Raw genomic sequence first — 25,452 nt, 5'->3', positions numbered from 1 at the left:
CCAGAAAAAGTTTGCTATGTGAAAGTAATATAATCATTCTGGATTAATGCTTCCAATGCCACGAGCAGTGAAGTATTATTAAACAGCTGGCCAGCTGCAGCACATATAGGTTAATGGGAATTTTACTGCCTATTAGCCAACATTGCAGATTCATTATTTCAACAAGAAAATATCAACTAAATTGATTAGCCTGTTCAGTTTCAATCACAAACAAATATCAGCAACTTATTGACCTTTAATGCAATTTTCTTAATGTTCTGTGTTGTCTCTCACATTCTCCAATCGGTAATTTGTGTCCTCAAAGCTATTTATCAGTGAGCAGACTCATGTCATCTTCACTGCGCTTGAAATGAGTAAAGGAACGGAATGGTTTCTCCCCCCATTATTTCTTCTCAGAATGTGGGAAATCAGGTTTGTTGCCCTGTTGAATTGCTCTCAGGCAATGATGAGAATTTGGGCCTCTGAAGATCCTTGTGGTGTGGTGCTTCACAAGGGTGGTGTTGGTGCCAAGTAACTAGGGTCCCCCCTACCCACTTACGGCATGTTACTGGTGCCAATATGACATTAATAAGGTCACTCACTGCTGGTGTTCTACAAAGCCCCCAGGCTCTCCCTTCTACTTCTGTAGTAGGGAAAATGCTTGAATCTATCATCAAGGAAGAAATAGCGAGACATCTGGATATAACTTGTTCCATTGGTAAGATGCAGCATGGGTTCATGAAGGGCAGGTCATGTTTGACTAATTTGGTGGAATTCTTTGAGAACATTACATCTGCTGTGGACAATGGGGAACCTGTGGATATGGTGTATCTGGATTTCCAGAAGGTATTTGACAAGGTGCCGCACCAAATGCAGCTATATAAGATAAAGGTGCACAGTGTAACGGGTAATGTATTAGCATGGATAGAGGATTGGTTAACTAACAGAAAGCAAAGAGTGGGGGGTAAATGAGTGTTTTTCTGGTTGGCGATGAGTGACTAATGGTGTGCCTCAGGGATCAGTGTTGGTACTGCAATTGTTTACGATTTACATAGATGATTTGGAGTTGGGGAGCAAGTGTAATGTGTCAAAATTTGCAGATGGTACTAAGATGGGTGGCAGAGCAAAGTGAGTAGAGGATGCTGAAAGTCTGCAAAGGGATATAGATAATCTAAGTGAGTGGGCGAGGGTCTGGCAAATGGAGTACAATGTTGGTAAATGTGAGGTCATCCATTTTGGTAGGAATACCAGCAAAATTGACTATTATTTAAATGGGCAAAAATTGCAGCATGCTGCTGTGCAGAAGGACCTGGGTGTCCTTGTTCAGGAATCTCAAGGAGTTGGTTTGCAGGTGCAGCAGGTAATTAAGAAGGCAAATGGAATTTTGTCCTTCATCGCTAGAGGGATGGAGTTTAAAAACAGCGAGATTATTTTGCAGCTGTATAAGGTGCTGGTGAGGCCATACCTGGAGTACCGTTACAGATTTGGTCTCCTTGAGAAAGGATATACTGGCACTGGAGGGGGTGCAGAGGAGATTCATTAGGTTGATTCCGGAGTTGAGAGGGTTGGTTCATGAGGAGAGACTGAGTAGACTGGGGCTATACTCATTGGAATTCAGAAGAATGAGGGGATTATGATTATATAAGATTATGAAGGGAATAGACAAGATAGACACAGGGAAGTTGTTTCCATTGGCGGGTGAAACTAGAACTAGGGGGCATGGCCTCAAAATAAGGGGAAGCAGATTTAGGACTGAGTTGAGAAGGAACTTCTTCACACAAAGGGTTGTGAATCTGTGCAATTCCCTGCCCAGTGAAGCAATTGAGGCTACCTCATTGAATGTTTTTAAGGCAAGGATAGATAAATTTTTGAACAGTAAAGGAATTAAGAGTTATGGTGAGCGGGTGGGTAAGTGGAGCTGAGTCCACAAAAAGATCAGCCATGGTCTTATTGAATGGCGGAGCAGGCTCGAGGGGCCAGGTGGCCTACTCCTGCTCCTAGTTCTTATGTTCTTATCCAATATCCCGATGAGAAACAGCACATTTTTTAAGGAGGGATAATAATGTCCTGATTGAGTAAACTGCAAATCAACTGATTTCCCCCAAATAAATGCCTCATTGTGCCCCATGCCAAGTTTTAATGTTATTTTCATAAGAGGTTTACCCAACAGTAAATGTATCTCACTTGGGACTACATCAGTATTTATAAAATGGCTATTTCACATGGAATTAAAACTCTCTTTAGTGACCTCAAAGTGCCATCAACACCAAACCTTAAACAAGCAGCACTTTGATATGGCTTAACTTTGCATCATGTATTGAATCAAAAAGACATTTCAACCAATCAGCCCCCTATACTGTTGAAGGATATGCAGTGCTATCATCACAAATTAACAGATTCAGTGGCTGACACATTTCATTATGGAATTAACACTTGTTGGCACTGGTATAATTTATTCAGATTCATCATTATCTTCATCATCTTTCTCAGAATGATCTTCATCATGTGGCATTTCAAAGACTATGGGCAGGATTCTCTGGCCGTTCATGCCAGCAGGATTCACCCATCCCCCTTCAGTGAACAGAGATTTGGCTGAGTCCCAAATTCTCCATCCTCTCTGGCAGTAGTGCCTCGGCATGAACAGCCAGAAAATTCTGGCCCTTGCCTCTTCAGTCTGGGTGATTCACCACAAATATAATACACTGAATCACATCTAAAGTACCTGTTAACTTCTCTTTGGGCAATGCTATTATTAGAGTTCCAATCTGTCTTTAATGCTGCCATTGTATTGCTACCTCCTGAACATTTTTCTAAGTTATAAGTTTTATATGAATGCAAGTTGCTGTCATATTTGTTGTCATACCTGACATTGACCCGTAACTTCTTGGCTTCCTGGATTTGGGGACTACCCCAAAGATGCAGTGGGGAATCCCTTTCAGATGTTCTCAGGTAAGGGTTTACCTGGCAATTACCCAGAAGGGCTAAATGGAGAATTGTGACGGACTGGGGAGCAGCTAACAAAGCGATTTAAATTGGATGGTTCTGCCAGTTTTACACCAATAATTACTTTGAAAACGTCAGAAGAAATAAAAGCACTTTTAACTTCAATGTAACTATTTTAAATACCTTGACTAAGTCTGATATAGGCAATTCCCCAATCCCCAGGGGGCCCCCACGCCATTCCCCCCATTGAAGCTGCGCCCCCAAGGTATTCCCCACTTACATGGGATTTCCCACCTCATCCACGATGTCTAACTTCCCCCTCCACCTCCTCAATGTCTGGCTTCCCCCTCACCCTCCGATATCTGAACCCTCCTCACTCACCCTGATATCCAACCTCACCTCACACCCTCGATATCTGACCCCCCCCTCACCTACTTAGTCTGACTCCACCTTCCCTCTTGATGTCCAGCTACCTGCAATGTCCAAACCCCCCCTCCCCATCCCGCTCTGTCTGACTTTGCCCTCCCCATCGATGATCGATTCCCTATCCCCACATCCCATTTGCTTACCTTAGAAATGTATCTCCTCCCTGGCCTGTTATTTTCAATGGAACATTTAAACTCTGCTGCTTTATGGCAGCTCATGCTGTAAGAAAGAGGGTATGCCCTCCTTCACTAATCTCCTGGAGCCAGGGACATGATTTGCTGTTTGAATCTCACCCAGTCTGAGTCACTGCCACTCCAAGGAAGTTGCGACCTATTGTGTTTTCAATTCTTACCATTGAGAAGCATGTAGATGAGAAATAGGAAGGGACCAAGAATAGACCCTTAAAGTCTTCAGGAGTAATGATGCTGGGACATGAAGACAAGACATTGCAGATGATTCTCTGACTATGGCTGGATAAATTAGAATGGAAGGGGAGGCCACTGGATTTTCTGAAGATTTTTTTTAAAACTTACTCTGTTTTCACACCCCTTACAGACCTCTATCTCCTCAGTTCCTCAAGATAGGAGCCTCAGCCCTGCCCCTAAGGGGAGGGGATTCCAAAACATGGGATCTAGGTAGACACTGGACAAAATTGGATTACATTTGTTGATCTGGAACTTTAAAAGGCAAACTTTCCCACGAGATAGTGTTCATCCTAACTAAGTCAATAGCTCCTCATATGTCAGTCCCCCCATCTCAGGAATCAGTCCAATAAATCTTCACTGCACTCACTCTAGAGCAAGAACATCCTTCCTCAGATAAGGAAACCAAAACTGCACACAATATTCCAGGTGTGGCCTCACCAAGATCCTGTAAGATTGCACTCCTGCACTCAAAACCTCTTGGTTTGAAAGCCAACATACCATTTGTCTCCTTTATCCCCTGCAACCTGGGTATGAGGACACCCAGGTCTCGTTGCACATTCCCCTCTATTAATTTGTTTTTAATCTATTTATTGTTATATAATGCATGTCTGCCTTCTATTTCATAAACTTTAAATAGACATTGCTCTGAGCTTAATAGATTCCCTGCCTCGCATTCCTGAAGGACTGGATAAAAATGTTGGGAAACTACACCAACATTGCAGTGGGCAAAAAATAAAAATGTTGATAGCTTGTCATGGAGTCGATGTGCTGCCTGTGAGCATTGGTGAAGAGCTCACAAGGAGAAACAGCTGTGCTGTCACATTCAGGAGAAGAATGACCTTTGGAATGTTGACTGGACTCACTGCTGCGCATTGTTAGAGACTGGAGCAGGGAGGGGAAAACAGAAACCCTGTTTTAAACATCACCCAGTTTGAGGACCAGTACTAGGGAGTTATTGACAATCAACCAAATGTTGAAGGCATGTAGATGTGTAAAAAGAAAACACTGAAGGGACTCTGTGCCGGGCTATAAGAATGCACAATATACTCACAAAGAAACAAGATCTAGGTCAGTAGGTTGCATTGTCAGTCAGTGGTTTGAGATGATTGATCAGATGCATATTTTGTTTAATGGGCAAGCTTCTTAAAGACCAGGACAAGTGCACCAAAGAGCAGTTACTGGATGACATACATGGAATGGTGGGGCAAGGCTGAGAAGTGTCCAATAAGGAAGGACATGAGCTGCACTGCAAGCCTATCACATGGGAATACCCCCAGAAAATAGCACTGTCTAGGTCTCCTGTTATTGGATTAGCAGAAAACAGAGAGGGAAGTTGTTGACTATTTCTACCAGATGCATAAAAGCAGATCGCGGTCACAGATAAGTTCCAGGGTAAGAGGGAGCAACTGTACACTTAAAATTTGGAAATTGACTAAATCAGGCTGATCATCCCACCCAATTTTACCGTCCACTGGAATTCCATCCCATCTGATGACTGTTGCACCCAGCAGAGTTATCACCAGAGCAACATCCACATGTCATACTTTGAGGCTGCTTGCCACTGGGAAGTGTAAACCAGGCCTGATTTGGAGGAGACTCCAATTGCACAGTGTGGCACACTTAACTGAGCTGTGATAGAAGTTTCATGGTTTGTGTTGGTGGATCATACAAACAGGATATTTTTCTTTGTCACTGTTAATATTGACCAGAAATTCATCAAACTACTGGACTGACACCAGGTTCATCTGATAGGGAAATGATCAATTGCAAAAGACAAATGAAGATTAGTATCAAGTAAATTTACATCAGATATTAGGAAGGGCTTCTTTACTCAGGAGGATAGATTCAGAAAAAGTATCAGGTGAGGTAATTGAGGCATTTGTGTTCCTCAGAACTGGGTTCAATGCTGTAATGGGAAATTAGGTTCCTGGATGAATAAACCTTGACTTCTCTGACATTTCTTCATGTTTGCTTTCTAAGTCGCTTTGGTTCAGTGGTGGCACTCTCACCTCTGACTCAGATCCAAGTCCTACTCCAGGACACTCCAATGCAGTACAGAGAGAGTGCTGCATTGTTGGTGCTGCCTTTCAGATTAAATGCTAAACCATAGTTCTCTCTGTGCTTTAGGGAGTATGTAAAAGATCTTGTGATGCTATTCAAAGCAGATTAGTGGAATCTTTCCAAATGTTCCATCCATGTTTATCCCTCATGCTACCTCATTGCAACAAGATTATCTGGGTCATGCCTCGCATCGTTGTAGGTGGGGTCTTGCTCTGCACAAATTGTCAGCTGTGTTTCTCTCAATTCCAATGGTCACATTTTGCTAGTACTTCATTGGCTTCTAAAACAATTTGGGATGTCCTGATATCATGAACCAGACTATATAAATGCACCGTCTTTCTTTATTGACTTTTCTTACATTCTTAAATAATCTATTGTTCTTGTTCAAGGTATCTGTGAGAAACATTAGGATGGACAACGTGGGAAACATGTTAACATTGAAACATCAGTTGGATGTTATTCCAGAATACCTTTGCACTGAAATGAAATCAGTTTGTATATAGGCAAAAGGGCATAAGAAATGGGAGCAGGGTAGGCAATTTGGCCCTATAGCCGATCTGTTTGTGGCCTTAACTCCACTTTATTGACTGTTCCCCATAACCTTGAATCAATCCTTGTTAACGACAAATCTGCCTAACCCAGCCTTGCATATATTTAATGACACTGCCTCCACTGTTTCTGAGGTAAAAAATTCCAAAGCTTAATGATCCTCTAAGAGAAGAAAATCATCTTCACTGCTATCTGAAATAGGAGACCCATTATTTTAAAATTGTGCCCCAACAGTATTAGATTCCCCTAGAAAGGGAGACATCCTCTTAACATCTGCCATTTCAAGTTCCCTCAGAATTTTATATGTTTCAGTAGGATCACCTCTCATTCTTCTAAACTCCAAGCCTGGTAACTTTTAATCTCAGAACTAACTTTCACAATAAGGGTTTTTCTTTCTGGAACTGTTTCCTCTAACTCAAATTGGGCAAATCTTCCAGCCTCATTCTAAATCCTTTCAAATTTGGTCATTTCAATCTGACTCACATTTCCATACAGACTGGCTGCCTCTGGATGCTCTCTCTCTCTCACTGTCTCTCTTGGAAGACTGACTGTGACTGTCAAGGATATCTTTTGGAAAGTCTGTAGTCTGTTCCTATAAATGACTTCTAACTGATCCTTCCCTTCTCTCTATAGCAATCTGAAACACATGGGTCTTCTAATAAAGATAGAAATGCTAATTAAGTAGCCATTTAGGCTTTCAATTTCATTCTATCTTAAAACTAAGTGTACGGTTGAAATATAACTTCAACTTTACAATACTGACAATTCTAGCTCTGTCCTGAGTCTCTGGAGACTAAGTCTATTCACTGACAGAATGGATGCCTCTGTCATTCTTTACTAGTGTGAATATCTTGCCCCTTCTTTTCAATAAAACAACCTTTAACCTTTAACAATGACAGTAACCCATGTTTACTGTCAGCAGAATTGAGAACAGGTCACCTTACCCTCCTTCATTCCTCCATTTTATGCAATACTTAATTTTTAATATTTAAGGTCATTAAGATTTGAATATTGTAAACATTCATGGCCCCAACACTAATCCCATAGCAAGCCACTAGTTGTAGTTTGGCCACCTGAAACTGATCCATTTATCCCAACATTGTTTCCTGCTAGTTAGCCAATCTTCTGACATGCTAATATCTCACCGCCAACACCATCAGCTCTTGTCATGCGTGGCACCTTACTCACTACCTTTTGGAAAGCCAAATATACTACATCTACTGGTTCTTCTTCATCCAGGCTTCTCATTAATCATAAAAAAATTAAAATTTACTTATTAGTCACAAGTAAGGCTTACACTAACACTGCAATGAAGCTACTGTGAAATTCCCCTACTTACCACACTCCAGCACCTGTTTGGGTCAATGCACCTAACTAGCGCGTCTTTCAGACTGTGGGAGGAAACTGGAGCACCTGGAGAAAACCCATCCAGATACAGGGAGAACGTGCAGACTCCACATAGAGAGTGAACCAACCCAGGTCCCTGACACTGTGAGGCAGCAGTGCTAACCACTATGCCACCCTGGTAACCAAATGGTAAAACTTTGCTGCAATTGCTCCTTTCTGAAGGTTTTCTAAAGCTTTACAGGATCAGAATTCACTATTTTCGTTCTGTCCATTGAGACATTCTGTGAAAGAAATGTGTTGGGTAGGAATTACTTCTTGCAGTTGTAAGATAGAATGACTTTAGTTTTTATGGAGATGTCAATTATACAGATGCAGGAATACATTTCTCATAACAGCTTGTATTTCTGCAGCATTTTGAACATAAGGAAATGTTCTAAGCTGCTTCACAGCAGCATCATAATGCAAAATGTGGCACCCAAACACAACATACTAGGACATAGACCAAAAGAGACCAAAAGAGAAGGAAAAAGAAGTTTAGCAAACAAAATTCCAGTGCTTACAGCCTCGTCACCTGAAGGAATGGCCACCAATGATGGAGTGCTAAAAAAATTGGGGATGTTCAAGAGGCCAGAATTTTGAGTACAATTAGAGATGTTGAAGCTTGAGGAGATCACATAGACAGAAGGGGCAAAGCCATGGAAGAATTTGAAAGCAAGAATGCAAATTTTAAAATGGAGAGATGGTTTAAGAGAACCAGTGAGCACAGGGTCAATGGGTGCACAAGACTTGGTGATTTAACATAAACCTTGCTTTTAAAGTTAAAGTTTATTTATTAGTCACAAGTAGGCTTACATGAACACTACAATGAAGTTACTGTGAAAATCCCCAAATCACCACACTCAGGCGCCTGTTCGGGTACACTGAGAGAGAATTTAGCATGGCCAATGCACCTAGCCAACATGCATCCAGGGGAAATCCAAACAGACATGGGGAGAGCGTGCAGACTCCACACAGACAGTGACGCAAGCCAGGAATCGAAGCAGGGTCCCTGGCGTTGTGTGGCAGCATGCTAACTGCTGTGCCACTGTGCCATCGTGCCACCCCTGTTGCACAGCTACCTGGCTAAAATCTGTAGCCAACTGCAGTTACCACCAGTCCACTTGATTATCCAATTTCTGCATTCCTGGCAAGTTTTGTTTCCAGCCTTATCCTGAAATGGTAATTCTATCTGGCTATAAGTGATTGAGAATAGCAAAGCCTGTACCTGACACCTGCCCTTTAATGATATGGTTGAAAATTTATCCATCACTAGGACCACTTACCTTCAAGTATTACCCATCTCCCTCTCTGCCAGCTGCTGATACTCTCATCCACTTTTTTGTTAAGTTCCAACTCCACAATCCTGTTTACTCAACATCAATGCTTGTTGGCTGTCTTTCACCCAACACCTCAATTTAGAATTTCTATCCTTGTATTCAAGGGGTCACACCCCTTCCTATCTATGTAACCTCCTGTAGCCTTAAATTCTGTACAAATAAGAACATAAGAACATAAGAACATAAGAAATAGGAGCAGGAGTAGGCCATCTGGCCCTTCGAGCCTGCCCCGCCATTAATCAGATTGAATTATGACACTGGAGCATCAATTGTTATAAAATCCATTCATTCTGCATCTCTTGAGTGCTAAGTAGCTGACTAAAGAAATTATAACATTTAAGGTACGGGATATTCCATTGTTTCTTACATTGTTCCAGCTTAGTAATAATGGCGGATCCTCTAGGAGTACTTTAATAGATCACCAGATCGGTTCATGGGTCAGTAAACAGTCAGTTTGAGTCAGTCAGCCTTCTTCAGAAAAGAAATGGGGCAGGAAGAGGTCCCAAAAGAGAGTTCCAAGTAAGGGACAGAGACAGGGGACAGAAACATGTCTTAGGTAAGTTAAGAAAAAACAAAGGAGCAGAGAAACAGAACTTAAGTTAGGCAGAGGGCTGCAGGGAGTAGACTTTAAGTCAGGCACTTTCGGGCAAAGATATTCCTCTGGAGCAGCTTGGTGCAGCCGAAGAGCTAAAACTGTGCTTGAAAGTTGGCGCCCAAGTGTATTTGGGAACCCAGAGAAATGGAATCTTGGAAGGAGAGACTGGAATTCTGCAAGAATGGCCATCATTGATGCTGTCCGGGTTGGAGTCACTTTTAGAGAGAATTCCAAGACCAGATCTTCAAAGGTGAAGATCGGAAAGCCTTGTGAGAGACAAAGTTTTAGTGACATTGGTTGACTCAATGTGACTAACGTCTGGGTGGGTTATTGAAAAATCCATGGAACTGGATTTGGTCACACTTATTCTGTAGTGTGGTGTTTTGACCACAGTTTATTCACGTGTACCTCATACTTACCCTGAATGTTAGAGTACAAGATAAATATTGTAAATTGTTTTATGTTCCTGAATTTGTAAAGTTTATTTTTGTTGGTTCCAGAACCATGGAATCTTGTGTCTTTTTTTACTGAAGTGTCTTAAATCTCAAACTTTGTTTACTTTAAACAAAATGTTCTTGTTCACTAACCAATCCCACCAATAACTGGGGATCTGGCCAAGAATCATAACATGAATACATAGCAACATCAAAGTGATACCCTATAATTTGACAATGGAATAGAAAATTTAGCTAAATTTATTGATTTGGTTTTGTATAAATCAGGTGAGACCATTTATATTTCACAGGTTGAAGTTAGGCAAGTACTTGGTGTGATTAATACATGATTCATTTTTCATAATGAAGCAGGCCTATTTATTTATGGAGTTACTCTTTGATCTCTCTTTGTAGAAGTTCACTTTTTGCTGCTTTCTGTTTGTCTGTTTTGGTGGCATATGGGGGCGTCATGGTGGCAGAGTGGTTAGCACTGCTGCCTCACAGCACAGGGACCCAGACCTTGGGTCACTGTCAATGAGGAGTTTGCATATTCGCCCCATGTCTGCGTAAGTTTCCTCCGGGTGCTCTGGTTTTCTCCCACACTCCAAAGATGTGCAGATTAGGTGGATTGCCTGTGCTAAATTGCCCCTTAGTGTTCAAAAATATGTAGGTTAGGTTCATTGGCCATGCAAAATTGTGCCTTAGTATCAGGGGGACTTGCAAGGTGGGGTAACTGGGATAGGGCCTGAGTGGGATTGTTGTTGGTGCAGGCTCAATGGGCCTAATGGCCTCTTCTGCACTGTGTGAGTTCTATGATCCTATAAATCCTGAAAGAATGCCAATAGGTATCTCAAACATGATTTTCCTCTCCTAGATCCATGTTGACTCTGCTTTTCATGTTTAAGTATTTCAATTGGTAAAAGTTGTTAATTCACTCATTATACTTAAACTGTATTGTAAAATAAAATTTGTTTCAATTAAAGCTTCCTAGTGGGTCAATACAATCATACCTCGTGTGAAACACCTTATTCTTACCCCAATGCCAAAATAGAAAAACTGTTGGCATCTAGTTGAGTGTCTTAACAGACCTTGTGGTTTCTGCTCTAGTACCCTAACAGAAGTCACAGTGCTCTGGAACTGCTCAGCAATTGATCCATGTGGACCTCTGCAAAAAATTGATGAACCTTTGTAACAATAATGTTCAGTGAAGGAGAGAAAAATGCAATGAGTTGTGGTCAGAGAGTGAAGGAAAAGGGAGGGTGGATGCAGACATGGATCATAGAGGGATGGCTGAGGGGATGAGGATGTACAGTGTAGGAAGAGGGGGATTGCAGTAGGATGATGGAACATAGAGAGATAGGATGGGGTAAGGGTAGGATGGATCAGGGGGTAGATGGGTCAAGAGGTAGGATGGGTTGGTTGGGAGGTCAGTAGTAGGGTAGGGGGAGAAGACAGGGGAATCAGTAGTTGATGTGGGGGAGAAGTCTGGGAGTTGAGAGGGTAGTCAGTGGATGGGGTAGTCACGAAGTGAGGGGAACTTTTGGAGGCTGGCAGAGTAGTCAGGTGATTGGGGATTAGTTGGGAGTCTGGAGGGTAGTTGAGGTGGGTATAGTTGGAAGAATTGGTGTAGTTGGGGGTGGGGAGGGTAGTTGGGGGTGGAGAGGTAGTTGGGGGTGTTGGGTAGAGTCTTGTCAGGTTGTAGTCAGGGAGTAGAGCAAGTTGGAGGTGGAATCATAGAACCATAAAATCCCTACAGTGCAGAAAGATGCCATTTGGCCTATCAGGTCTGCACCGACTCTCCAAAACAACATCCCATTCAGCTCCCCCCCCCCCCGCCCCCCCCCCCCCCCCCCCCCGGTCCTATTCCTGTAATCACCCACATTTACCATGGCATTTGACACAGTGGCATGGTGGTTAGCACTGCTGCCTCACAGTGCCATGGACCTGGGTTCAATTCCAGCCTTGGTCACTGTCTGTGTGGAGTCTGTACGTTCTCCCCATGTCTGCATGGGTTTCCTGTGGGTGCTCCAGTTTCCTCCCACAGTCCAAAGATGTGCAGATTAAGTGAATCCAATACATCCCTCACCCCTGGGCCCCCTAACATCCTTTCTCCCCCTTAACCCCTCTCTCCCCTCAAGCCCTTCTTTCTTCCCTAATCCCGTCTCTGCTCATAAACCATCTCCCACCGAACCCCTCGCCGCCTGTCCCCCACTCCTTAACCCTCAGCGCTTCGCACAGCGGCTGTCAGAACCCATCAGTTCACGTCATTCCCGGGGCTGGCAGCTGATAAATGTGCTTCCTGATACTCAGCTGCTCCGCTTCAGAGGACGGAGGCGAAAGAAAGAGCAGTGACCAGGTATGTACCAAATATCTCTGATTTTTTTTGCTGCTACCTCTGCGGCTTTTGCAGCTCCCGGTCACATATGCAATGTCTGTTGTATTTCATCTATTTGAGAAGTATTTGCCTTTTAGCTGGCAGTGGTAACTAATCAAAAGGTGAGTTTGTACAGGGCAGTCAAAACGGTTTAGAAATACTTATTGCATGCACGCACCTGTCGTTTCATACTGGTTGTGCTTCCAAATTTAGCTAGAATTCTGCAGTCCCAGAATAAGCTTCCCACTTCCTGCGAGTATCACAGAAGCCTTGCTCGCTGTTAATATCAGCGATTAAGAACTGCCACAAACTATCCCCGTCCCACTTTTAGCAGTCACAGGGGAAATCGGGTGCATTTTGCCCCTTATTAAACGTTATTGAACATTTGTGACTTGATCAAATGCTTGAAGCATTGAGACTGGTGGGTAGGATGGTTTGAAATTCGCTGGAATGTCTAATCTTTCTGTTTCTGTAGTTTTTTAAAATTAATCATACGGATATTTCCGAGCATTGATATTTGGGGCGGGAGGTCAGGGAATGAAATAAGAGTTGTCCCTGGAGTCACTGAGACACTTGTCTGTTGAAACTCCCAAGTCACGTTGCAACTACCGGTAGTAAAATAGGGGGTTAATCTACCCTGAAATTGCTCTCTGGCGGGATTTTCAAGTTCTTAAAATCACTGGTACCATAAGAATGAATGGTATCTTTTATTAAACGTAGAACCAAAATTATCCTGTGTACCATTGACAGACAAAATGTTACGGCAGACTTTTTTTTAAATGAATGCAAGTCTAAAATGGTTGAAATACCTTTTTAAGATCACTGAGAACCATTTTCTAATGACCTGTAGTTTTTTTCTAACTTGTAAAAATTTCTGAATAGATTTGAGGAGTTGGAAGAACCTGGAAAAAATCTATGCGACTGTATTCTATAATTGGAGTTGTGAGTCACACAGTCCTAGCATGCTTGGTGTTCTATTACAATCCATATATGGCCCATTTGTAGCTGTGACCTGTCCCTGTATGGCTAGCTGTTTCTATTCTTGGGAGACACTTCACTCCTTTTTTTTCAATGGGCAAGTCTTTTAATTTGATGATTCGGTTTTAATTGTTACATTTCTTTTCATGAACTTTTTTTGTCTCTCTCCTTCATACCCCTTCCAACCAACCTCATGTTGTGGCTTCAGGGACTGCTGGGAGAGTGAAAGATGTCAACCTATAATGTGTCTCTTAACGGCCCTGCACCTTGGGGCTTCAGGCTGCAAGGAGGAAAGGATTTCAACATGCCCCTGACTATATCAAGAGTAAGTTCATGATTCCTGCCTGCTTCTCATTTTCACTTCAATGGCTGTGCTGTCCTGTTCCACAAATCACTTCATTTTAAGCACCATCAAAGACCCACTTTGAAATCATCCAAAAGTTATCTCACTGTGCAGTCCTAATTGCAGGAAGCCTCAATATTGTCAATTCTTGTTCACATGACATGTTTTCTGATTTCTTCCCTTACAAAGGGGTGTTAATGTCTCCGCTTTCAGATGTTGCTGACCTGCTGAGTATTTCCATCACTTTTTGTTTATATTTTAGACTTTAAGCGTCAACAGTATTTTGCTTTAATGTTGGTTTGGATACTTTTACAAAATCTGTTACAAATGTTCAGAACTCGATTGCCCAACCGTTGCTGGTTTGAAAGCTGAATGTGTGATGGTAGTGGTGGGGGAAACAAAAATTGTCCTAACTTGGAGCAGCGGTACAGTTTTCAGGTTAAATCACTTTCCACATACTATCCAAGTTCCTAAAGCAGCCGAGATGTCTGAGCAGAAAATGTCCCCATGACACATCAACGATTATTGCCCCCATACTGACATTCTATAATTCTGTAAGTGAATACTAAGCCCAAATACTTCCACCATGAATCAGTCGAAAGCTGCAACCTCCATAAAGTATTCTTGTATTCTCTGATGCAGATTCCATGAGTTGATCCCAGGATTTACAAATCTGCACGCAGAGCCCAATCCTGACTCAAAGCCCCAACTAAAACTGGGTCTAGAAGTGTGTTGCTATGCTACAGTATCCAAACTTCTGGCCCAAATTGATTTTCTCTTGGATGTAAGCAAGTCATGGGTTGAGGGACGAATAAATTTGGTAGAAAGACCTTAATGCTTCTAATGATTAGTCAAAAGGAATCTCTTCTCTCCTCCTCACCTGAAGGTGTAAAAGCCAAGTTTCTGAAATCTGAGATTTTGTTTGTCAGAGTTGGTACCCAACAGAATAATTCGGCCACAAACCAAACGGAACTCACCCCCTACCCCCCCCCCCCCCCCGCCACCCCCGGCCCCCCACCGCCCAGGGTTCAACTCAAGATTCTGTTTTTCACAGCAATGATCTTTTGCATTAATCTACCACCTTTCCTTTTCTTGACCTTTTTGAAATTGATCTAACGTACTATAATGCCAAGACTTTTTCTTGTGTACTCCAAGCCCCAAAAGTCATCTTGGTTGAACCCTAACTTGACCATCTACAATGATGATTTAATGCAACTTGTTTGATCCTTGATCTTCTTTTGCCTAAAACCGTTACATCATGTAAATTATTGATAATGTCCAGAGTGCTTTTTAAACACCATGTGGTCTTGCAACTAGAGGAGCCATGTAATTACTGACAACTTCCTGAAAGAACAAGATATTCTTCCAACTCACTCGAGAAGCAATGTGATCAGTACTGGAATGAAAGCCAGGGTTGTACTGGTTCCAAGTCTGGCCAGTTCTTTAGAACCACTGAGACTTCAGAAATGTCAGAAAGGTGAAATCCTGTCTCTGATTATGTTGGACACCCAAAGTCTGAGAATCGTTTCTCAACCAAAGTGGCGCAAAGCAACTGATAATAGCATTAATAATAAAGGAGATTTCTGAAACTATTAAACTCATTAGCTTGCCAGCCTGGTCTTATTTCAATCGCATTGAATGGCAATATGCTCATATACCAGTATTTACTTAACCATTTCTATACTACCCCATAGTAATATATCCCACATAGTGGTATATCCTATGAACAGTGTGTCCTATTGACACAGTTGCAGTATTTGGAGGATTGTGGCCAGGACTTTTACTCACAATGCTCACCTTAGTGCTCCAGAACTTCATCTCAATCGTTTTCTTAAACATTAGCTCTTCAGACCACACCCCTCACCCAATGCCCATATGGATGCCAATTTGATGCCAATTCCTGCAAGCCCGTGCCCCAGCCATCGCCATTGACCCCCCAACTGCTAACTCATGTCATTCACTCATCGCCATGGCCCTTTGTAGCCCCTGTGCCAATTTATATAATCTCTTGAGCCCCATACACATGGCACTTTATAACGCCAGTGTCAACCTAACAACAATATCCCCACCCGCCACCCTTTGCTTTACACTCTCAGTGCCAACTCATCCAGTATCCACCATAGGCAGACATCAGGAATCATAAGAACATAAGAAATAGGAGCAGGAGTAGGCCATCTAGCCCTTCGAGCCTGCCCCGCCATTCAATAAGATCATGGCTGATCTGTTGCTGCTCAGCTCCACATTCCCGCTCTCTCCCCATAACCCTTAATCCCCTCTCTTATCAAGAACCCATCAACCCGCTTCTTAAAAATATTTAGCGAGGCAGCCTCACCACTTCAACGGGCAGAGAATTCCAGAGATTCACCACCCTTTGAGTGAAGAAGTTCCTCCTCAACTCCGTTCTAAACCGCCCCCCCTTTATCTTGAGGCTGTGACCCCTAGTCCTACTGTCTTAATAAAGTCCTAAATGTCTGTTCATGAAAGCACATTCGATGCATTTAAGTGTCCTCAGTACTTAATCCCTTATAAAAACAAACATTTGTACTCATAACCCCACATCAAAGGCAGCTAATTCCTAAATAGTGTATTTGAACTGTCAATCAAACTGTGAGGACACAGCTCTTCATTGTTATAATAAGCTACAAAAAACAATCAGACGTTACTAATGCTGTAATAATAGTACTTAAGGCTATGCCAACAAACAGCTATGGAAAGTGCTGGAACATCATTTTTTTAACTCTCACAGATGCATACAGGAAGTATTTTTTCAATTTTTAAAGGGCTAGACATTTAAATATCTTGATTGTTCTGCAGACTTTATTAGCTCTTCAAAAGGCATTTTAGACATCTCTAAGGATCCATAACTCCCATTCTGTGGGTAAAGACTTCGCTCCAGAGAAATGAGATCTGTTTGAACTCCGTATTGAATTCAAATAACCCTACTGTGTTTGGGTTTCCCACACGCGAGCGTCATATCCTGTGCCCCTGTTTCGCACCTGACAAAATCACTTTCTGCCGGAAATGGGACAGGACTTGGAGGGTTGGGTAGCTCTGTTGGTTAGATGGCTGGTTCATGATGCAACAATGCCAACAGCATAGGTTCAATCCCCGCACCAGCTAAGGTTATCTATGAAGGCCCGCCTTCTCAACCTTGACCTTCGCCTGAGGTGTGGTAATCCTCAAGTTAAAATCACCATGAGTCAGCTCTCCCCCTCAAAGGGGAAAGTAGGCTTTGATCATCTGGGACTATGGGGAACTTTTTAAGTGGCAGTGCTTGGAATACTGTGTGCAATTCTGGTTGCCATATTTCTAAAAATATACAAAATCACTGGAGAGATTGCAGAAAAGATTTGATGCAGGGGCAGTTTAGCATGGCCAACATTCTGGTCACCTCCCATCTATATTTTTTAAGTGCATCTTCACACCCTTTTTTTGATTTGGAGAATAGTGGGAAGTGGTGGAAGGATTGCTGGGCTGATTATTAGCCCTTTGAACCATGTCATAAATGCTCCTTCTGTGGCCAGTGAGTCCCCCAGTGGGATTTTCCAGCCCAACCCACTGTTGGGATTGTCCAATCCCACTGAAAGCCAATGGAATTTTGGCTGGAATCTCCTTGCGGTCCTGCCAGTGTGGCTGGAAAATCCCAACCCTAGGGTGAGACTTGAAACCAGAGCTTTTGGCCTAGAGATAGAGATGCTGACCTCTGTACCGCACAACCTCCCATCTTCCATCAACAATAAATTATCCAAAAAATTGTTGTATCAGTTCCTGCACCAACTCCCATTGAATCCCTAAAGTGCAGAAAGAGGCCACTGGTACATCAAGTCTGCCCAACTCTGAAAGAGCATCTCACCCAGGCCCTCTCACCCACACTATCCTCTCAACTCCGTGCATTTTCCATTGCTAGTCCACCTAACCTACACATTTTTAGATACTAAGGGGCAATTTAGCATGGCCAATCCACTTAACCTGCACATCATTGGATTCATCCATTATTTCAGTTATAATCACAAAGGTTTACAGCATGGAAACAGGCCCTTTGGCCAACTTGTCCATGCCGCCCAGTTTTTACCATTAAGCTAGTCCCAATTGCCTGCATTTGGCCCATATCCCTCTATACCAATATTACCTATATAACTGTCTAAATGCTTTTTAATAGAATTCAATAAGAGTTCTTATGGACTCCTGGCTCCTGATATCTCCTGTTTACAATCTCTGTCTTTAAATCCCTCCATGGTTCTCTCTTACCTTCTATCTGTGGTCTACTCCAATTCTATATCCACCCTCCTGCCCCAAAATATATGGCTCTTCCAGTTGTGAAAATTCTCCCTTTCCATCATCAACAGAGGAGTTTTTATCCTTCTGGATCCCAAACTCTGAAGGCAGCACTTGTACAGTGCAATAGAAGGTTTCCCATGATTCAAAAATAACTGGAACTGGGAGACAGGGCAGAGTGAGCAAGAGAGATGGTCTTGAAGAGAGTTAGGAAGCTGTTGGAATAACTATAGTTATGTTGTCCATTATGTGTAAAGGCTACAGACCAAACAGTCTCTCTCGCTAGCCCTGCAGCGATGTCATTTACAGGCTCTTTAATCAATTGTAGCCATGAAGCCCTACCCTTTCCTCTATGCCACATTGCGCTGGTAAATGGAGATGACCTGCCAGCTGTTTGATTCAGGTCACTGTCAAGAACAATGGGAAATTTGTGGAATGGTGATTTCATGCTCATGTTTCACTGACTGCACAAATGGGATTCCTCACTCCTCATCAGGGCAGTCATTGTCTGTGTAATGAATGGCCATATTTCACTCTCTTCCTGAAAATTTGTCTATTAATATGTTCTGATGTGTTGGTTATTTGGCAGTGAGTCATCACTTGTTGATTGATAGCAGAGGTGATACAACCAGGGAAGGTGCAAGGTCACCTTATACCTCTGACTATGCTTCAACAAACACAACTGGATTGATAACCAGTGATACAATAAAAATTGCTTTCATGTATAAACACACTTTTCTGTAGAATAAAACATCCAATATCACTTCATGCAGGAGAGCTGAAGTTGCCTGTTGAAAATATGGTCTCAGTTACTCAGTCTCATTGGGAGAGTGGGGTTGTTGCTGGAAAAGGCAGTGGAGGGCCCTAGGCAGCATTGGGATAGGGGTAATGGAACCATAGTATTCCTCTGCATCTGCACTGACTCTGGAAAAGAGTGTCTTACCCAGGCTCACTCTCTTGCATATCCCCATAGCCCCATGTGTTTACTATAGCCATTCCACCTAACCTACATGTCTTTGAACTGTTGGAGGAAACCGGAGCACTCAAGGAAACTCATGCAGACACAAGGAGAATATGCAAATTCCACACAGTGACCCAAGCCAGGAATGGAACTCGGGTCCCTGGTGCTGTGAGGCAGCAGTGCTAACCACTGTGCCACCATGACACCCGGGAAGAATATCACCTAGATGCCATAAGTGCAGATCAGCCACACTGAAAGTGATGAGGGAGTTATTAGAGTGGGAATTTAGCATTAGGAGTCAGAGGGATTTTAATCCCAATTAGATTATTTTGGATATTTTGGCCCTGGAGGGAGTGCAGAGGAGGTTTACTAGGCTGATACCGGAGTTGAGGGGATTGAGCTATGAGGAGAGGCTGAATAAACTAGGCTTGTACTCGTTAGAGTTAAGAAGAATGAGGGGAGATCTCATTGAGACGTATAAGATGATGAATGGGATGGATAGGATAGAGGTGGAGAGACTCTTCCCGCTCAAAAAAGACAGTAGGACTAGGGGGCACAGCCTCAAGATAAGGGGGAGGCGGTTTAGAACGGAGTTGAGGAGGAACTTCTTCACTCAAAGGGTGGTGAATCTCTGGAATTCTCTGCCCGTTGAAGTGGTGGAGGCTGCCTCGCTAAATATTTTTAAGAAGCGGGTTGATGGGTTATTGATAAGAGAGGGGATTAAGGGTTATGGGGAGACGGCGGGAAAGTGGAACTGAGCCACGACAGATCAGCCATGATCTTATTGAATGGCGGGGCAGGCTCGAAGGGCTAGATGGCCTACTCCTGCTCCTATTTCTTATGTTCTTATGTTCTTAGATTGTTCAATTGAGCCAATTCCAAACTTTTATTCAATGCCAACCCAGTGGCAGAGATTTATTTGGGATTAGTTGTGAGATTGTTCTATTTTGGAGCACAGGAGAATGAGGAGAGAGGTGCATAAGATGATGGCAGGCTGGCAAGAAAAGAACAGAAATTGCTGGAAACACTCAGCAGGTCCAGCAACATCTGCGGAAGGAGAAACAGTTAACGTTTCAGGCTGTGACCTTTTGTCAGAAAAGCTGTTTGTACAAGGACCAGGGGAAAGATTTAAGATTTTGGGCAAGAGAAAAGAAGGAGAATGTGAGGAAAAAACCTTTTTTACACAGTCAGTGGTAATGGCACAATTGGATTGTGTGAATGGTGCCGAATGTCAAAAGGAAATTGGAGGTGCACTTCAGAAAAATAAACTTGCATGCTAAAGGGATAGAACAGTGCAGGGAATGGGACTGAATGGATTGCTCTACAGAGAGCCAGCATGGATCCAATGGGCCAAATGATCCCTTGGTGGAGGTGAATGATAGCAATTGATTAACTGAGAAAATTATGATGCTGGCTGACTGAGACAGGCACATCTTAACCTGAGGAATGAAAAGCGATGTCTGCTGCTTTTTTGGGCAACAGGTTACTGCAGACCTATAAGGCAGCAATGTAAAATTAATGTTGCCTTAATGAGAGTGGAAATGAAAAAGTTATTGGCCAGCTTGGATGTGAGAATTAGATTCTCGGCAGAAGCCATTAATGTCATGCAGATTCATTTCTTTCCTAAGCAACTGGATTGTATGTGATTGAGGAATGATTGAAGGTTATTAAGATATGAAAACAGAAAGATAATCACATGCTTCACAGGATTTGCAGCTAGGGACACTAAAGTGTCCTTGGTGGAATGTCACTGGTCTGGTCAACTTCAAATTATGACACAGTAAGTTCTCAGCTTGCTTATCTCTGGAAGGAGCAGGAGGTGGGGGTGATCTGCATAAAGGTTTGAATTTCCTCTGTGGAGGTACTTTGAAGTTAGTCACCTTCCTGGGAATTGGGATGTAAACAGTACACCCTGTGAGAAGTGGGCTTGACAAGTTGAATACCATTCCCTTCTGATTCTTTATTGAAGTGTCAGGATTCAAGCTTGCTTTGTTGGTTAAATAATAATGTTACCTCAATGACCAGGACCAAAGGTTTAAAGTTTATTCATTAGTGTCACAGGTAGGCTGGTATTAACACTGCAATGAAGTTATTGTGAAAACCCCTAGCCACCTGTTTGGGTACAATGAGAGAGAATTTAGCAAGGCCAATGCACCTAATCACCTCTTTCGGACTGCAGGAGGAAACTGGGGCACCCGGAGGAAACCCCCAGACACAGGGAGAATGTGCAGACTCCACACGGACAGTGACCCAAGCCGGGAATCTGGCACTGTGAGACTAACCACTGTGCTGCCTGCAATAAAAACGACTAAAACTTGGAAATGAAGGGTACCAGTAAAACTGGCCCGAAACGGTCTTGTATACCTTAAAATGGAACTCAGTCTTACTGGTGTCAGTAGTGTTGATCTTGTTTACTGGGATTTAAACCTTTGCTTTTTTCCCTTTGGTCAGACCTAAATTGATCCCTGTTATCAACACCAGTTTTGGTTTGTTTCATTGACACTGTTTTCTGTTACCAAGTGGTTATATATTCAAAATAGTTCATTGACAATGAAATTTGACAACTTTAAGGAAATACGGGTTTATTCGTTGCTTGGTGTGAAAAAATGAAAACTGGTTTCTTCCAGCATGAAACTTTGTGCTGCCTTCAGGAATCAGCATTGAACGTATCACACTCACCAATGTGCTGTAGCTTTTCTGTTTCATACATAGTTGGCCTCGAGTCTCCACGCTGAAGATATTGCACACCTTAGGAGAGGGGACGGAAATTGTAATAGCACTTTCATGATAAATGAGATCGGTCAACCCTGTTCTAAATGAAACTGCTCATATATAGGAGACATGAAAAAGGGTAATTTGCAGTCATAACACCTCACTCAATGAATTCACTGAGACGTTGAGGTCTAATGTACTAAAGTATAGTTTGCATTAAGTTTAATGTCTGTGCTATTTTACTGCAGCCAAACGGCTTAGCATAATTTCTTACAAAGGACAACTGGCCCATTACAAACTTCTTTGAAGAGACATGTTCTGCAGTGTTTTTAATATTTTGCTGGTTGTTCTACCTAATGTTACAACTTATTAATGGGTGAAAATATTAGATGCTTTTTATCATGTAAACATGATATGAATATCTGCTATTTCCAAGTGAATATGGTGGCTTGTAAATAATTAAGCAAATTACTTGTAAGTGGGGTAATTTAAGCTTCCCACTCATTCACTTGTGGTAAAACAGTATGGCACAGGTACTGTTTCTGACTTGTGTAGGAGATAGATATAGCAACTGCTGTTGGACAATTAGGAGAACCACAAAGTAACTAGAAAACCATCTAAATGATCTCAAATTGTGTTCAGTCCTTCATCAGTTCCTTTCTGGACATTGTAAGTGCATTCCTCTCTCTCTCATTACCATAGACTCAATAGAATCCCACAGTGCAGAGGGCGGCCATTCGGCTCATCAACTCTGCACCAACTCACTGAGAGAGCATTTTACCCAGGCCCCCACCTCGCCTCGGTAGTTAGGAAATGGAATTTGTGGCAGGGGCCAAAGACCAAAGGTGTGCTCTTCTCAATGTTTAGTTGAAGGAAATTTCTGCTCATCCAGTACTAGATGTCAAACAAGTAGTGTGACAAGTCAGAGACAGTGGAAGTGTGGGGAGCAGAGTTGCTGAGGTAGGATGAGTGTACAAATAGATCCTATCACTGTGTTTTCAGGCAATGTCACCAAGCGGCAGCTTATAGATGAGAAATGGGAGTGAGCCAAGCCCTTGTGCAGTTTCAAAGTAACAATGAAGGAATAGGAAGAGAAACCATTGCAGGTGATTCCCTCCACATGACTGCGTAGATAAAAATGGAACTAGATCAATCTTCCAGTTAAGAAGAACCAGTACCAGCTCCTCGAAGATTGATAAGTTTGCTATTTAAATGGTTGGCAGCGAGCACAGATTAGTGAGGAAGTCCAAATGTCTTCACTAACCCTGTGAGTATTTTTGACTGACGCCATAACACTAATCTGGACAAAGCTTGGTCCCTCAATGATCACTTACATGGTTTTATTTATAGAGAAAAAAGTATTTTTGTTAAAAGGCAAGGAGATTTCCATTTTTGTGTTCTCGTTTTCTCTCTCTGTGCCTGTCTCTGTATATGTCTCTCTGACACTCTTTTTTCTTTCATATTTCCCCACTTACTCTTCCTGTCTCACTTCTTTCTCTCTTACTTGTGCTTTCCCTCTCATGAGACTGTTGATCTCTTTTACTCTTTCACACATATTCTCTCTCTTTATTTGTCATTTGCTCCTCTTCTATCTCTTTCTCTCGCATACACACAATCTACCCTTCTCTCTCAATCTCCTCTTCTCTCTCTCAAACATACAAACACATTCTCCTCTTCTCTCTTTCTTTTTCTCCCACATTCTCGAGTTTCCACCACAGCAGTTGGACTACAGCTCTTTTTCAAATTAGCAATGATAGGATTTCAGGTGAAAATAAATGCTGTGAATTCTGCCAAGTGGACGCTGAATTTTTCATGATGCTAATACAATTAAAAGGGATACAATCGTCACAGTTCCTAATCATTTCAAAATGTGAGTGCCGGTCTTCTCCACCTGTTGCTCCTTATTGTTGTGTTTTGTTCTTCAAATACCTGATTAAAACAACTCAGAAACACCTAAAGCTCTTATAGAACCTTCCTCTTTAAAATTAGTTTTATTCAATTGATTTATTTTACCCAAAGTAAGCAAATTGGAAGCATTTATTCGAAAGCTGATAATTAAACCAGTGGGATTCTTTGAGGATGGGTTTCAGTCTAGCTGCAGCTATGTTGCCATGTTTATTACAATAAAAATGTATATGTTTATTATTTTTAATCATGATGCTGGTGTGACAGGTCTATAAGGTAAGAAATGAGAATGTGATTGTGATCAATGTTTCACCTGCAACTCATTCCCTATTTTCCTCCATCCCAACGCACTCTCAAATTCTGAAAAGCTTCTCTCATGATGGGTTAGCAGTGGTAATTCTGGTGATATATTGCAGCCAGCTGCAAGTGACATTAACAGGGAGCGCATTGTGTGAAAAACGATGTGGCTTCTCCTGACACATTTCCTGTCAGTCCTGTTTCTTTCGATTGTGGAATTAACCCTTGTGTTTCAGCTAAACCTCCAAGAAGGAAGAAAGATGGGTGGGAGAATCTCTGTCTGTGCATAGATATCATCATGATTAAATAAGTCTTGCTGTGTTGTTGCTCAGTGGGAGCAAACTCCCTCCCTCTGCCTTGGAGAGCGAAGTTATAAACTGTTCAAAGGACTCGGTCTTCAAGTTTCACAAAATAAAAGCTGATGTGCTGCTCCTGGAGTTTATAGCTGTCAGGATAGATTGATCAGACTGTGGTGTTTTCCTTGAGAAAGGAGAAGAATGTTGGTGAGGGGAAGGGGGACTGGTTTGATCTGAGATTGTGTTTCAAATTATGAAGAAGTTTAACAGGGTACCTGTCGACTAGATGTTTGCACTTGTGGGGAGATCAGATCGAGGGGTCATAAATGTAAGATCATCACAATTAAATCCTAGGACTCCAGTAGTAACTCATTTACCCAGAGAGTGTTTAGGATATGGAACTCACTACCACATGGGGCAGTTGAGGTGAACAACGTCGACTCATTTGAGCAGAAGCTGGATAAGTGCAATAAGACAGACCAAATGATCTCTTTCTGTATCGTAAATGCTATACATCATGAAACACAGTAATATATCTTATCGACAACCCAAGCTAAAATTGTACAAAGAAAGTCATCTCACAGTCTCAACATTTTACCATATTAAGACTGCAATATTGGAATCCTCCAAATTGGATGTGGTCATATGAGCTTTCTCTTACCCTGATGACCTCTGGAAATCTAGAATCCAACTGAAGTTCCTGATAATTTTGACAGTAAAGGTGTTGGAAATGTAAAATGTCCTGACTGTTTCTGTGGAATTAAATATATAATTTTACACTTGTACTATAATCACACTGCCTCCCTGTCCTTCTTCCCAAATTAACATGTTTATGAGAAAAAAGTATTGATTTTCCAGTCAGCTCTGGTGGTCATGAATGGAGAATGGGTGCTAAAGGGGGATCAGATAGTTGGATAAAGAAAGATTGGGAGGTGTTTTGTGCACAGACCTCTCTGCCCAAACTCTTTGCTACAGTTTTGAGTACAGAATGTTTGCGCAGACTCAATGTCACACTCATTATGACCTTAAAACACATGTAAAAATTTTTAATTGGCCTATTTGCCTTCAGACCCTATTTTGAAGGAACATTAGAGAAGTTCCCTTTGAGATATTTCTGATACCCTTTTAGTATTGTGTTAGTACTGTTGATTTTTATATATGTATGTTCATATTTGG

At 42.2% G+C, this 25,452-nt stretch overlaps 1 protein-coding gene across 1 annotated transcript in view; it reads left to right on the top strand.

Annotated features, from left to right (window-relative positions):
• The first annotated feature begins 12,382 nt into the window (after positions 1 to 12,382).
• The window catches only part of ldb3a (LIM domain binding 3a), a 190,438-nt gene continuing 177,368 nt past the window's right edge, over positions 12,383 to 25,452 (top strand). The window contains exons 1-2 of the mRNA XM_080215604.1: positions 12,383 to 12,491; positions 13,696 to 13,812. Coding sequence (XP_080071730.1) covers positions 13,717 to 13,812 — 96 coding nt within the window. The 5' untranslated portion in view covers positions 12,383 to 12,491; positions 13,696 to 13,716. The remainder of the gene's footprint in view (positions 12,492 to 13,695; positions 13,813 to 25,452) is intronic.

Source organism: Carcharhinus amblyrhynchos, chromosome 31 (assembly GCF_965287045.1).
Source record: "Carcharhinus amblyrhynchos chromosome 31, sCarAmb.v2.hapA, whole genome shotgun sequence".
Classification (NCBI taxonomy): domain Eukaryota; kingdom Metazoa; phylum Chordata; class Chondrichthyes; order Carcharhiniformes; family Carcharhinidae; genus Carcharhinus; species Carcharhinus amblyrhynchos.
Note: the sequence above shows the minus strand (reverse complement) of the source record. Positions and strands in the feature narration are given on the sequence as shown.